General features: G+C 39.4%; 2 protein-coding genes across 2 annotated transcripts; one reads left to right on the plus strand and one right to left on the minus strand.

The window, feature by feature from the left end:
- Positions 1 to 5,715: 5,715 nt before the first annotated feature.
- LOC113288081 (BTB/POZ domain-containing protein At2g04740-like) lies at positions 5,716 to 9,342 on the plus strand. Its single transcript, XM_026537024.1, has 5 exons — positions 5,716 to 6,288; positions 6,902 to 7,661; positions 7,937 to 7,973; positions 8,086 to 8,219; positions 8,645 to 9,342. The coding sequence occupies exons 1-5, from the start codon at positions 5,823 to 5,825 to the stop codon at positions 8,979 to 8,981; spliced, it is 1,734 nt and encodes a 577-aa protein (XP_026392809.1). The 5' UTR covers positions 5,716 to 5,822; the 3' UTR covers positions 8,982 to 9,342.
- Positions 9,343 to 9,434: 92 nt separating this feature from the next.
- On the minus strand, positions 9,435 to 14,636 carry LOC113288080 (fimbrin-4-like). Its single transcript, XM_026537023.1, has 15 exons — positions 14,475 to 14,636; positions 14,190 to 14,330; positions 13,915 to 14,085; positions 13,526 to 13,779; positions 13,266 to 13,437; positions 13,119 to 13,157; positions 12,900 to 12,968; positions 12,665 to 12,781; positions 12,221 to 12,432; positions 11,897 to 12,052; positions 11,607 to 11,806; positions 11,219 to 11,376; positions 11,039 to 11,135; positions 10,799 to 10,890; positions 9,435 to 10,066 (listed from the first exon to the last, which is right to left on the minus strand). The coding sequence occupies exons 2-15, from the start codon at positions 14,274 to 14,276 to the stop codon at positions 9,818 to 9,820; spliced, it is 2,073 nt and encodes a 690-aa protein (XP_026392808.1). The 5' UTR covers positions 14,277 to 14,330; positions 14,475 to 14,636; the 3' UTR covers positions 9,435 to 9,817.
- Between the last annotated feature and the right edge of the window lie 361 nt (positions 14,637 to 14,997).

A 14,997-nucleotide genomic window follows, 5' to 3' on the forward strand; every position in this document is an offset into this window, starting at 1 on the left:
TCAGAGTTTTAGAGCACCAACCTTGAAGCATGTTTTCATAAGAATCTTTAATAGAGCTGAAAGAGCTAGATTTAGATTTGCCTAAGAGAATGGGAAGACTCAAATACTTATCTGAATGACAAAGTTGTTTGACTCCCAACATCTCTAAAATTGATATTTTCTGATCGTGTGAAAGATCTCCAGTAATGGAAGCTGATGATTTCGAAAAATTTATCATTTGACCAGAAAGTTGGCTAAACTGTTGGAGACTGGTCTTAACTTGATTAATGCTTCTTTGGTCAACTTAAAAGAATAACATGCAATCATCTGCAAATAACTGATGAGTGCCAAATATTGTATATTTTTATCCCTTTTTGTTGGCAATTAACTCATCTTTTGTGCATTAATTCTACATTTTATCCCATATTCTGTATTTTCATTGTTTTCAAGAATAAATATTTTTCTTAATTAATTTTGTATTTTTAGGTAATAAATGAAGTTTGGATGAATTGCGGAGCGGAAAAGAGCAGAAAAGTAGTAGAAAGCCGGAAGAAATTACGCAAGGAAGCCGCGAAGAATGGTGCGCACAAGTCCAAAGAGCTAGGAATGGGCTCAAGAAGGAAGAATTGTTCTTAAAGAAGATATGGGCTTGGCATACCCAAGGCCCAAAACCCTTACCCAAACCCATTTTCTATATCCATAACCGCCTCCATTCTCAGCCGTTAGATGGGACTACATCAAAATCCTACGGTCGCTCCTTCGTAGAGCATCAAAATCTGAAGTCTCTGCCAAACACCACAGCACTTAAATTCCAAGCCTTCAGATTAGATTGTAGTTGAATCCAACGATCGCTTCTATGCCTGTGCATCAAAATTAGATACTCCCGATCTACACTACAGTACCTAACATCATCTAACACCGTTGACTTCGTTGTGTTTCAAAATCCAACGGTCGCAGCGATTCATCTCTCATCTCACCGTTAGATCTACCAACCATCTTCGCATCCCGCAGCTCAGAGTCACAGAACATCAAAATTTGATGAAGCCGCTCAACACTCTAAAAACCTAATACCCATACCTCCAAATCGACCACTTCTTCTTCTTTTCTTTCTTTCTTCTTCACCCATCCCTGTTGCAGAACCACCACCACCTACCCTGCCACTGCCATCGCCACCACCTACTCCATAGCCACCTAAACACCACCAAACACCTAACCCTTCATCATTAGCACACTCTACACCTCCCTCAACAGCCAATTTCACCTCCTCTCACGCCACAGAAATCCTAGGTGTGAAATAGGATGATGAGATGGAGATAATCAGAGGCATGGAGAGGAGCAGGAGACTAAGGAGAAGAATGGGTCGAAGTCAGTAGCGTGTAATCGCATCAATTTGGGTAAGAATTTACCAAACCCTAGTTCTGTCAATTTGGGGGTTTTTACATAAATCCTAATTAGGTTGAGATAGAGCATGGAGAAGATAAAGTGGGTGATATAGGGTAGGTAATTGAACCTAACTGTGATTTTCTGGCACATTAGGTAGAACCCTAATGTCTACTGTTTTGGGAATTTTTGGGTGAAAAGGGTGTAAACCCTAATTATGTAATTGGGTATAAAAGGGGATATTGGGTGAGTGTTGGAATCATGCCTGGATTAGCCAGTGTGTCCAGAACTGTGAGTTATGTAAAAAATTCCATTTTATGCTCTGTTTTTATCCTTTGTTCTTCACTGTTTTGCTATCCATGTTTTTCCATGTTATGTGTATTGTTCAGTCTCCTGTTATGTTTCATGTCTCCTGTTATGTTATGTTTCTGTAATATTTGTATCATGTTTTGTACTGTTTCTGTTATGTATGTTCTGAATCCCAAATGCTAGGACTAGATGAAATTATGAACCAGCTGAGATAGTCTTCATCATGTGCATCTCATGTTCAGTGTTGCTAAGCCCTTAGACTAGTTGTGCTTTAATCAGACAATTAGCACTTTGGTAATTATTTTAGCTGTGAGTAGAATATCCCTTAGGTTAATGGTGGATTCAACATCCTAGTGTTCTTTCATCACTCTTGTTTACTGTCTCCCTTCATTGCTGTTTTCTCAATAGTTCACTGTTAGTTCACTGTTATGTTTAGTGTTTAATGTTAAGTTTGTTCACTGTTAGTGGTGGAAGTTTAGGTTAGAATTCATGTAAATTGAGCTGATTGAGAAATGGAGGAATTTAGTGTCCACTGTTGCTTGTGATTGATTGTGCTGTTAAAAGACAATCAATGCTAGGAGTAAAACAGTTGGACAAGCTTCTTCTCCTTCCATTCCATTTATGTATGCCCTGGAACATAGGCAGGCTAGAACCTCCACCTAGCTCCATTAGGGACAAGGATTTAACCAAAAACAACCACTGCCTAGCATCTTTCCTGTTCTTCTTTGTTATCTATCTGTTTTTGTGGCTTCTTATCACTGTTTTTATAGCTGTTTTTATAACTGTTTTGTGCCCTGTTCTTCCTTTGCCTTTGGCCCTTGGCCATTGTCTTTGATTTATCACTGCCATGCCATTGTAAATTCGCATCCTTTTTCCCTGTGTTGCTTCCATGTATATGCCATTGTCACCTTCACCATCATCATTGTTGTTTGCTGTTTGCTTTTGCCATTGTAAATATCCATGTTTTACCTTGGCCTAGTGCTCTGCTGCCTTGTTTAGCTCCAGCTGCACTAGGTCTTTTTGGCTTTTCTGCCCTTTTCCTTCCCTGGCCTTGCTGCCAGTTCTCCCCCAGCCAACTGAGCCCAAGGCTCAGTTCATTCCAAAAATCAAAGGCCCAGTTCACTGTTACCAAGCCCAGTTCAGTCCATCAAAGGCCCAAACTGCTTCACAGTTAATCAAAGCCCATCTTGCTCTTATTGTGAAAGCAAAAGCTTCAAAGTTATTCAAAGCCCATTGATATTCAAAACCCTTTGGTACTCAAAGCTCATTAGCAATTTAGAAACCCAAAATAGTTAGAAACTCCAAACACACCCAGTCTCTGTGGATCGACCCGTACTTGCACGAGCTACAACTAACGACCGTGCACTTGCGGTATAACCGTAGGCCCGTTTCATTTCGCTTCAATTTTATACGCTTTCCCGGGCCCACCAATAACAGATGATTGATAGAAATAGAGTTTTTCGCAACTTGTATACCTTGTAATAAGTTGAGAGCTTCTGCATGCATTAGAGATCTGGCAAGATATTCGATAGAAATTATAAACAGGTAAGGGGATAATGGATCCCCTTGCCCAAGACCTCTAGAAGGAGAGTAAGACTGACAAATACTCTCATTTAGACGAATCAAAACTGTTATTGTCGAGATACATTGTTGGATAATAGTACGCCAGTCTTCACATAAACCCAAAGAAAGAAGCATTTTATCAATGAAAGACCATTCAACTCTGCCGAAGGCTTTCGACATGTCTAATTTCAGAGCTACTAGTGTTTTTTCTTAGATTTCTTCATTGAGTGAATCAACTCATGATCCATGACTATATATCATCATTTATATATCTCTTTTGGACATAAACAGCTTGAACGGGGGAAATTATTTTCTGCATCAAAGGCTTCATCCTAGTAACCAAAAGCTTATATATTATTTTATAAGTTATATTACAGAGCCCAATAGGTCTGTAATCTTTTGGTGTCGATGGATGATGTGTTTCTGGGATTATACAAGTAATGGTATGGTTTATGTATGGTGGCATTTTTTTGTGAATGAAAAAGTGTTGCACCATCTGAATAATGCCATTTCCAACAGTAGACCATTGGGTTTTAGAAAACCATGCTGGGAATCCATCGGGGCCTGGTGCATTCCAACTAGGCATACTTTTGAGCACATTATAAATTTCCTCATCTGAGGGTATAAATATCAATGCTTCATTTTCAGCTAGCGAGATGATTGGAGTTATAATATTGAAGGAATCATCCTGGAGGCTAGGGTTGGTAAAAGTGGCTACGGTGGAATAATGATTTGCGAGAAGATTTTCTAGGTCTTTAGGTGTATGATACCACTGACCATGAACATTTCTTAGTTCTTTTATTTGCTAAAGAATGAAAGTAAGCCGTGTTACTCTCCGCGTCTTTATTCCAGTGATCTCCAGATCTCTGATGCCAAAAGTCAGCTTCAACTTTCTTCCAGTAGTTCAACCTTTCAATAGTTAGATGAATATTATGGGAATTATCATCACTATAGGGCTGAGCTTGAAGAGTTGAATTTATAGAGGAAGAAAGCTGTTGTTGGATGATTAAAGATATAGTCGATGGCGGTTCGACTTGTACCGCGCGACTGATGAAAGAAAACTAGCGGTTGACCTTACGCTGCACAGTCTAGATTCAACAACAGACGCTTTTCCGAGAACCGAGAACCGAAACCCATTTTCCAGTAGCAAGTACCGGGTTTGGGTAGGAGACAAAATTATCTCCCAAATACAGAACATAGTTTTTACACCGGCCTGACCAAGCCTTGCACAACCCGTAGGCAAAAATAAGTTTGACACATTCCGTGTCGCAATGGTTACAGAGTAAGGAGTGCGAACACTACTCTAGTTGAGTTTACGTATTCACGACCGTTAAAGTAGCATACGCGTAGTCCCTGCTTTTCCAATGATGTAACAAGTTCGCATGCTGAGGGTATGACTGTATTCAAAGTGGACCCTGGCGAGTGGCCCGTGCACACGAACAAGAATCCATGGATACGACTGACCACCCAAAAAGGAATTATCTCCAGATGCTAAATCACAACGGTTTTAACGCTCAACATTGTTGAAGGGTCCGGTAGTCTGGTCATTCCGTCCAAGGTCATTACAATGATCTATCCCCATCACGATGAAATTTTCGAAGATTACCAGGGCCTGCCGGCCAAGGCTATATACTCGTTGAATACATCAGGGTAGGGCGCGTGCAGCCCAGAACATCTAAGGGCATCACAGACCTGTTATTGCTTCAAACTTCTGTGGCCTAAACGGTCATAGTCCCTCTAAGTAGCTGGTAGCGGAGGGAATCCTCCGCATAGCTAGTTAGCAGGCTGAGGTCTCGTTCGTTAACGGAATTATCCAGACAAATCGCTCCACCAACTAAGAACGGCCATGCCCACCACTAAGAACGACCATGCACCACCAACGACCACTTTTCCCAATGAAGATTACCCTTTGTTCCCTTTAGTACGCATCGGGTTGGGTGGTTTTGGGGGAGAGCTAATCCGCACCGTTTAGACCGTGAGTGCTGCAGACATTGGATGTCCCGCAGGCGTCGCCAGACCGCCTCAGCGCCCTTGTTGCCAAGGGGAACACTCTTCACTCAACCAACTATACCGGCATTTCTGCTTTCCATCTCGCTTCAGATCTCGGCACTAATCCGCTTCCCAATGCATCCCCACCATGTACATCCCGCCCGACCGATGCTGTCCGATCCAGAACAGCCGCCCAGGCTAAATCCATCGAGTCGCTGTTCTGACCCGGCCACCATCGGTATCCGACCAGTCATTTTCTTTTTTGGGGACTAACTGACCTGCCAACAAGAGATTTACCGCCCTTGCTTGTATAGATCTATCCCCGAAAGAAGCACGCGTCTCTTCCCAGGCTGCAACTGGCCAACCCTCGAATTTATAGGTTTGCCCATCATGCGTGCCCATCCCATCCTATACGTATTTTTTCATTTCCGACGAGTCAGACTACAAATGAGTCATATGTGTAAGAATATTGACGCGTTCATGTGTGCAAAAATTTCTTTTATCCGGAACCCTAAAAATTAAAAGGCACTACCAATTAATCTCCCCAGAAGGAGAGGATTAGAATTTAGAACCCTAGAAACATCAATAGTGGAATCCTCAAAATGCTATCCAACAAAAAATCATGGACAGTTGATTCAGAATTAGATGGAATTGATTTAACCCCAGAAGATTTCAATTGTTCGGTGCCATTAAAGAAAGTACCAACTGGTGATATTTTCTCAGCATCGAGAGCTGGAGACGTAGAAAGAGTTGAATATCTAATTGAAACAGGAGTTAATATTAATGAAAGAGATAAATGGGATTCAGTTGCATTGTATTACGCTTGTTTAGCTGGTCATCTTGATGTAGCAAGAATGTTACTTGAAAATGGTGCTATCTGTTCTGAACATACTTTTGATGGTGATAGATGTCATTATTCTGCTTTGAATTTGAAAGTTCGGAAATTGTTAAAAGCTTTTGAAGCTCGTCCACCTCCATTGTTACCATTACAATCTTCATTGAGAGATACCTTTTTGAGTTGCAGGGCTAATCAGCTACATCTTGAACAGCACCTTGTTCAACCTCTAGGTCAGTTTTTCATCTGCTATGTATAAACTTGTTTATTTTAGATAAAGAAATGTGAAAATTCTGTAGTCATCTTTGTGAGTTTACTGATTACAAGGTTTTCCTTTGGTTGATTGTCCAACTTGCAAATTGTTGTGTTCGAATATAGTTTTAATCTTTAGGTTATTACAAAGCTAAATTAGATAATGAGGTAGGATGAGTTATGGAACTTTAGTGCTACCAGTTGACCTTCTGCTTGTCTATGAATTTCATTTTGTTTAGGTGCTTAATCTGTATCTAGCTTCGTGTAGTTAGAAAACTAGAGATGCCAAATTTACAATGAGTGAATTGTTGAATATGGAGTTCTGAGTCTGACTGATGAATTGTCATTACCTGGGTTCTGGGTATTTCCATTGCTCCTGAAATGGTGACCTGGAATTGCATTGTAACCTCGTCAAAATGGAAAAGATTTATATTTTTTTTATGGTTATGCTTGCATAGCAAATTCATGAACCAACAGTGATCAATTTTTCGGCATAAGTTGGAATTGTTGGAAAAGGTGATGTATGAAGAAAGTTGACTTTTGTTTGTTGTAATGTATTCATTGAGCTGAACAGTGAAAAGGGTGCATGAACAGGTCCTTCACAAAGTGATGGATCCAACCACAGTCATTTCCCTCCAGATGTTGTATTTTTCATTCATGGAAGACCCATTGAAGCTCATAGGATCATCTTAAGTGCTCGGTCACCATTCTTTAAGAAGAATTTTGAGACTATCTGGAGAGACCGTAGGGAAGTGAGGCTGGCGAGAGAAAAGTTATCTTACCCGGCCCTTTATAGCCTCTTTCATTTCTTCTATTCTGACAGACTTGAGATTGCTGTGGATGATATGGAAGATCTCGTGCGGATTTGCAAAGTCTGCAAGTGTGAAGAACTACAGAGGGTCCTCGAGAAGGAATTGGTTCACCAAAGATATGCAGATTATAAGGGACTAAGAGATATTGATAACTCTCAAAAGCGGTTCATCTTACAGGGACAGTCACTTCCGGAGAAAGACCGACTTCCTGCTGCTTTGCATCAAATTCTTCAAACTTCCTTGGCCAAGTCTAATTTGAAACAAGACGCAGGTAGTGGGGTTGATGCACTAATATCCGGAATCGAAACGATTCAGTTAACCGAATATGAAACTGACCTGGCAGATGTATGCATTAGAGTTGGTGAAAGGATTTTTCGCTGTCACCAGGTGATTTTGACGTCACGATCTGAGTACTTCAAAGCAAGATTATCTCGTATGACAAATTTTCTCGAAGGAAAAGATGGATTACCTGGTAATACTCTTCCAGTTCTTCAAGAACATGACTTAAGTACCGAGGCTTTCGAAAAGATGATCGAATATATGTACGTATTCTTGGTGCTCAAGTTATGTTTGACACATCTGGAAACTCATTCTAGCTATTTTAAAAGTTGCCTTATTGGTTTCAACACTATTGGGCCTTGATAGTGGTCGGCGATAAAACACGCTATTGTAACAGCATTGACTAAATGCTTGTAGACCATCTATTATGTTTAGTAGTTTGCTATCAGACGATAAACTTCATTTATTTCGGAGTGATAGTTTCTATTCGTTCATATTTATTAATGGACTTGTTACTAAGATTTTCTTGGAAATTTAGGTACACCGACTGTTTGAAGGATATCGACCCAGATCAGGTATACTGTTTAATTCATCCAACTCAGGACTCATTGGAAACTGTCACTTCACATGCTGCTTATATTTGATTTTCCTAATCTATTAACATTGTCTCATTATAAATGTTGGCAGGCAGAAGAAATGTTTGATGCTGCCTCCAGATATTTGTTGTTTCCTCTAAAACGTGCTGTGGCTGATGTACTGTTGCCACACTTGGAAATGGTATCGCCCGCAGAGCTGTGCCATTGGCTGATGCTATCTGAATTGTATGGTCTTTTCTTATCTACTTTGTTGTTTTCCTACTTGTTTATAAGTTAGAAGCTAAATCGTCCCAAGTACAAATAATTAGTTGAGGATGTAGGGTTCAAGCATGCCATCCGCTTTAGGCAACTCCACTCAGTAGGATTTAGTTCAATATCATTGTATGTCCAGCATCTGGATAAGGGTCGTTCAATTGTTGGTGGCATTTTTTTCTGAATGTTATCAAAAGCTGAGGGAAACCCTATTTCAAACACAAAAGCATTCCCTATTGAAGAGCAAAAGGGAGAATCGAAAGCCCATTTGGGTTACTTTTAGATGGGGTTGCATTCCAAGTACGGGATGATTTTCTATAAGTTACTGAGATGATGCACATTTTTTCAGTTTCTTATATAAACCTAATGCTATTCTGGTGGTTTTGTTGCATTCTCAGATATGGAATTTTGAAGATACGGGAATACTGTCTTGATTTAATTGCTTGCAACTTTGAGACTTTTGCTGACACCCGAGAGTTTAGGGCAATGCTTCTGACACTCCCACCACCCTCTGGAGATTCCTCGCTTCGTACCACCCTTCCAAGTGCTCCAGGAGCTGGTCTGAATACCGACCAAGGAAATCTGCTTGACGACCTACGGGAGAAATGGCTGGAAGCTGAAGCTGCTGAGCTTGACAAGAGAGATGAAAGTGCAGCTCTATTTGACAAACGACTGGAGATGCTTATGACTATAGCGGAAAGAGAATGTACTGATGATCACATTGATTGTATCTGAGTGTTCGATGGTGGAAAGAGGATTGGATGGTGGTATCTGTTGCTGAAAAGCCGTATTCATCTGTGTATAGTAGCTGTCTGTGGGGTTTTGATGGCTAAAGTGGTATAATGTTGTTCAAAAGATGTGGTACCAGCACTCCCAAGGTGTGCTGCTGTTGCCTAATAAGGTTCAAAGATGACAAGGAAGGTTTTATAACCCCTCTTTAGATAGAGAGAATATGTTGTTACCGGTTCTTCTGATCAGGGCCTAGAGCAGTATTCCCAATTTCTGAAAACTTTTATACATCTCATAAGTCTAAAATACTTTTCAGTTCTTTTTTGTGGACTTCATTTAGGGGTATAAATCTTTATTTCTGCTTGCACAAGTTGCTAGTAAGTCATTAATAAAGTTTTACCTTTTCTTCTCCAAAAGAAAAGAAAAAAAAGTGGTTAAGAGTGCGAATGCAAATGAAATGAGTGTCACTAAGCATTTGGATTATGATGCTCTTATTACAATGTTGAATTCAGTTGCACAGAATACACCAACAATTGATCTTTGTATAATCCACAAACTTGTTTTATTGATTTAGTGAATACATCTAAAATACAACACCTATAATTACAAAAATTAATAAATAAAATTTCCGGGAGACCTTTTATCTTTATCAAAAGAAACAGTGCAAGCGTTGCACCCATTCAAAGAGAAAAAGAAGTTTTTAAGTAACAAAAACGCCTTGACATGAACTCCACACCAGCCCACCAGTTGCTGATCACAAGGACACAATTTGAGAATCTACCAACTTAGGTTCACGCCAGTTTTCATTTAATATTCTAAAGTTGAACAAAAGAATAGGGATTTCAAGAGTCACTCTTTGGCGTCTCGTTTTCAATTTCTGCTTTGGGTGTGTTGGTATCCGATGCATCCTCTTCGATTGTCATTTTTGAGACATCCATTGAAAGAGGGGTTGAACTTTCTGATAGAGGTGATGCGGCATTTGGTGATTCTGGAATAGTTTCAGCAACAGATGACGACTCTGAGTCTGCCGGTTGTTGGAGACTCCAGTACATGATGCTGGCTGTTAGTGTGAGAAGCATTTTCTGGTTTACCTGCAACCACAAAGATATTTGAAAACCTTAGTAAGTTTAGGCCTCTAAGAGCATCCACAGTGGGCGAGTATAACCAAAAATTTGGGATGAGATCGTGACGCAGTGGGACGGAGTAAAGATCAAATCCCAGCCAAAGATCAAATTCCAGACCATATTTGGTCGCGACCAAATACCAAATCCTAATATAGTCGGGGGTAAATTTAAAGTACGCTTGTTGCTGGGCGTAAATTTAAAGTACGCGCGTTAACGGGCGGAGATTTAAATTACGCCCGATGAAAATTCAAATTAAAAAAAAAATAAAAAAAAATGAGGCGTAAACTTAAAGTACGCCTGTTGACAGGCGTAAATTTAAAGTACGCCTGGTGATTGATTGGGCGGACATTTGAGATACGCCCGATGAAATTTTTTTGGGGCGGAGATTTAAATTACGCGCGACCAAATTTTAATCGGGACCGTTACGTGACAACACGGACTAAACCCAAAATTTGATCTTTTTTTTGATCTTTGATCTTTGGTTTTGATCGCACCACTGCAGTTGCTCTAACTGATCCAGGTTCCTTGCACTGAAAAGAATTCTTGCAGCAAATGAAAGGCTTGCATAACAATATCAAGATTACTTTCATGGAAGTGTTATATAGTGTTTGACAACAAATGATACGACTTACTGATATCAGTATTCAGGTTTTGTCACCCACTCAAGAAAGATAAATGCAGCTATATTATTTTCCATACCTCTATAATGTCCTCAGGCAACAAGAAAATGGAACACCCAAGTTTTCGTGCAACACTGATGATATATGTAGCATTCAACTTCTTTTCCTCATCTGAGATTTTTGCAGAACCACATTGAGAAAAGAGCGGTAAAAAGAACTGTTAGTTGTATGATGCCGTAATTTTCTTGCCTGCTCTAAGCAAGAATCATAATTCACCAACCTCTCACAAGATGAAAAAGGTGTAGAGAGTCTAACATACCAGTTACTCCTTTTGTGACAAGGTTCCAATTAACGACCCTGGGTTCTACAGCACTAAGAAGCTCAAGGAAGAATCTCCCACTTGATAGATTTTTATCCTATAGCATTTTCAGATTTCATGAGCCCAGTGATATAAAATAAAATGCAGACACACTGACCAGGCTAAGGTTCGGTTTCGCACCTTGAAGCTTTCCATTTGACTTTGTCTACCACTTTTCTTAACCTTAGAATTTGCCCAATTTAGAATATCGACATCAGTCAATTCCTTTCCTTCAGAGGAGAATCTCAAGTTTTTTAGGAGTTGAAGCATATTGAACCTCATCAACTGCCATAGAAATGCTGAAAAAATATTTATAGTTCAGCGAACTTGAAACAATAATCTTTATCGTCACTGCAATCTCTGATCAATTCAGAACCCTCAATAACCTTACCACACTAATAGATAGAGATGAGACACGATAATTTGTTCAGATTTTATTTGGCTTTACTTATTATAGATGAATACTAACATGATGACACCGTATTCTACATATGGATCCTGCACAAGGTTAAGATGAGGGAGAACATACCCAATATAAGTTTCTTATTTCCCTGTACAATATCACTTCCTGCTACATTAACCAGAGAGAAATTCAAATCCTTCCCAATCGTCACAACTTGATTGCAATTTTCTACTTTTCTGAATGGCATTCTAATGGGAGGTTTTGTTGCTTTCTTCCATTGTACTGATCCTGGAGATACCTTGTCAAGTACTTCCAGAAGAACCCATCTGTGTTGCATCAAATGAATAGAATGTCAGTTAATTTTTAGATAGAAGAAAATCCAAACTCTGTGATAAAGTAAGAAAATGCAAACTCACCCAGTTCTGACATCCTCAAACACATTGTTAACATATGTTTCTGTTCCAAGACTATTGATCCATAATCTGAAACATCTCTCTTCTCTCGACACTTGATCATCATCTAACATCATCTCTGCAAAGGAGATCTTGTTGGTGTCCATTGTCAGCCCATTTCTGCACAAGATAGAAAATCAACGAAGTGGTAGAAACATCATTACAAGTTGAGGGATAGTTCCCCAGGCATCTGCCACAGGACTCATATGGTTGGTTTCACTGACTAAAAAATGTATAATAGCTTCTAATAGTATCCGGAAAAAAGAAGAAGCAAATATATATTCTTGCCTGTGATGGAATATATGTGCGACGAATGCAAGATTTAAATTTGTCGAACCATCAACAATGTCCTTAGGTGTTATATATCTTTTACAGTTCATTTTCTCTGCATGGTCCAGAACCATCTGTGCTCTTTGAATTGGATCCCTTGTTTCCAATGTGGTCGGGTTACAGAATTCAGGTGCAAGAACATTAAGCAGGTATGCATAAGCCTCTCCATCCTGCGGGTATGTAGAGTATCATTCAAATATAGAAGATACAAATTACTCAAGCACATGAAAAAAAGTTGAACTACTGTCATTTCAGAAGTGGAAAAAAATGGACTAATGTCATTGCAGTAGGACTAGAATGTCAAAGACATACGACTTAAGTTAAGTACAGATCTCTAATCAACATCAGTTAATATCTAAATGCTATGGAACATACATTTTCAAAAGATTGTTATTCTCTTACCTTCAGATCGGTAGAAAAATTGGTGATAGGTTTCTTATAGCCTGCTTTACTCAGATGAAAGTTCATCCATTTTAACAAAAGCTTTTCTGGGGCTAAGCTCATAAGCTCTTCCACTTCCTGGGAATCCGAAACAGCATAGTAAAAATTTGTGATTCCTTAGTTGTACAAGAAATTTTAAGGATGTTTGGATACCATAAAAAACAATGTTCATAAACAAAACGGGTTTATGATTAACCTTGTTATCGGTCACCAATTCCACCAACTGAGGAGTCTTCTTTAAGTTGAGGTTCGCTAATAATTGAATCTGATATTGGAAACACCAATATTATACATGTCGTAGGTATTAAAAAAAATCAAAAGTGTAAGCATCGCCTCCAGTGAATCATATTTTCTTCCCTACGAGTTTCATGTTATTAAAAAATTTGGAATATGACAAAAGAAGATAAAGTGATACCTTTATAATTTGAGATATCAATCCAAGCACTAAATGAGGCTACACAAGAAACAAAATGCAAGCAATTTCAGTGACAAGTAAGACATCCTTTCTCAAAGAAAAATATCAACAATGTTCATACGGGTATATTTGACTAGCTTTTCTCACCCTTGCTTCAATCAAGTCCTGTGTTCCAATGTTAACCACGGTGCATCCAATAGCTTTTGCAGAGTTAAGACAAAGTGTATGGTTCTCATTCCTCTCCCATGGGTTGAGTTTTCGTTTAGTATTAATTGCTCGCTCGTCAACTGTCCCCGGCACTGCAACATTGATCAACTTACTGCGAAAAAGCCACAAATATATAAGGAAACACCACATATCAAAGGCAGCCTGAAAGAGCACACATTAGTCCAGGCAATTGTATATACCAGAGAAGAACTCCGTCTTTCACAAGATCAAAAAGGCTATTGTTGGATGGATCTAAAGGAAGATAGTTCTTCAAGAACTTGTCGTCTTTAAGGTAATTGTTTATATGGGCTACGTAAGAAGCTCTCTCCGTCTCACTTATGGTGTGAAGAAGAGTGGTCGAGGAGGACTTGAGAAATGTTGTAGACCTTCCGATCCTTGGATCACCTCTTTCATTTCTTCTAGCTGTAGCACGGGCTTGAAGATTCAAGTACGCCTGCGACTCAATACAGCTTAATCAGAAAAATAAAAAAACTTTAAAATTTGTCCAATTTCTGAAGGTTATTCTTCCAATTGCAAGGTGCATATTGTTCCTTATGGATCATGCCACCTCTACATTGCATAGACTCACCCGAAGGAATGTCTCAAAATCTATCTCCTCGCTCTTGTCTGAATTCGACTCGCCTAAGATTTCTGCAATCTCCTCCACTGTGAACATCGCGTGGAGACCCTTTAAACCTACCACCATTGGAGGCAAGTCTCCAACCGTGACTTTACCGGATTGAGTCCTTTGTGAAACGAACTGTAAAAGAAATGTACCCAACAAATTCACATATAAAACACCACTTCAAAAGTTGAAAACAGTCAATAAAAAAAAGAAAGAAAGATAGATAGATGAATTCTTACTTTGGATTTAAGAGAACGAAGCTCGACTTGAGTAAATTGGCTCTGAAGCCATGGATCCGAGACAACAACACCCACGAAACTGGACATCTTGCCGATGTTTCCGTAAGCAAACGGGAAGTGGAAATACTTATTGGATTCACACTAATCCAAATCCAAAAATCAAAACGTTCATATTTTGTGTGCAAATGAAGATCAAATGAAACATGCAAATTAAGTTGGTAATCAAAAACAGAGGAAATGGAAATGGGAAAAATAAGAAAATAAGGAGAGTCAAGAAATGCATACCTTTCTTTAGAGAAATCAAAGGTTGATCATGTTGAACAAAACTTGCATACGTTTGACTAATCTATTTCTCAAAAATCAGATTAGATTTCTTTCTATTTTGTTGTTCTTGGAAGGAAAGAGACGAAGAGTACGAGAGAAAGGAAGAGAGAAAACCGTTCGTCGTATGGACATGCGAAGACTGAGGGCCCAGTAAACCGCATTTTTCTTTGTTTTCATGTTTCATGAATGAATGACATGCGTAAAGTTAACAAATTAATTGATTGGATCAAGTTAGGGGTGTAAATTTTGACCGGAAGCCCGAGGCCCAGTACCGTCCGTCTTGTCCCACCATGGGTCGCGTCCCTTTACGGGCTGGCCTGACCTAGCCCATTTAAATAAGAGGACGGGTCCAGGCCACAATTGAAATTTTCTTGCCCGGCCCAATACTCTCTCTATTATCCCGTCAATGCTACCCGCCATGTTAGCCCGCCAGTGTTATCCATTTACCTAGTCTAAGTGACTGTTCTCATTTGTTTTATCCTAG

This window comes from Papaver somniferum, chromosome 6, assembly GCF_003573695.1.
Source record: "Papaver somniferum cultivar HN1 chromosome 6, ASM357369v1, whole genome shotgun sequence".
Lineage (NCBI taxonomy): Eukaryota > Viridiplantae > Streptophyta > Magnoliopsida > Ranunculales > Papaveraceae > Papaver > Papaver somniferum.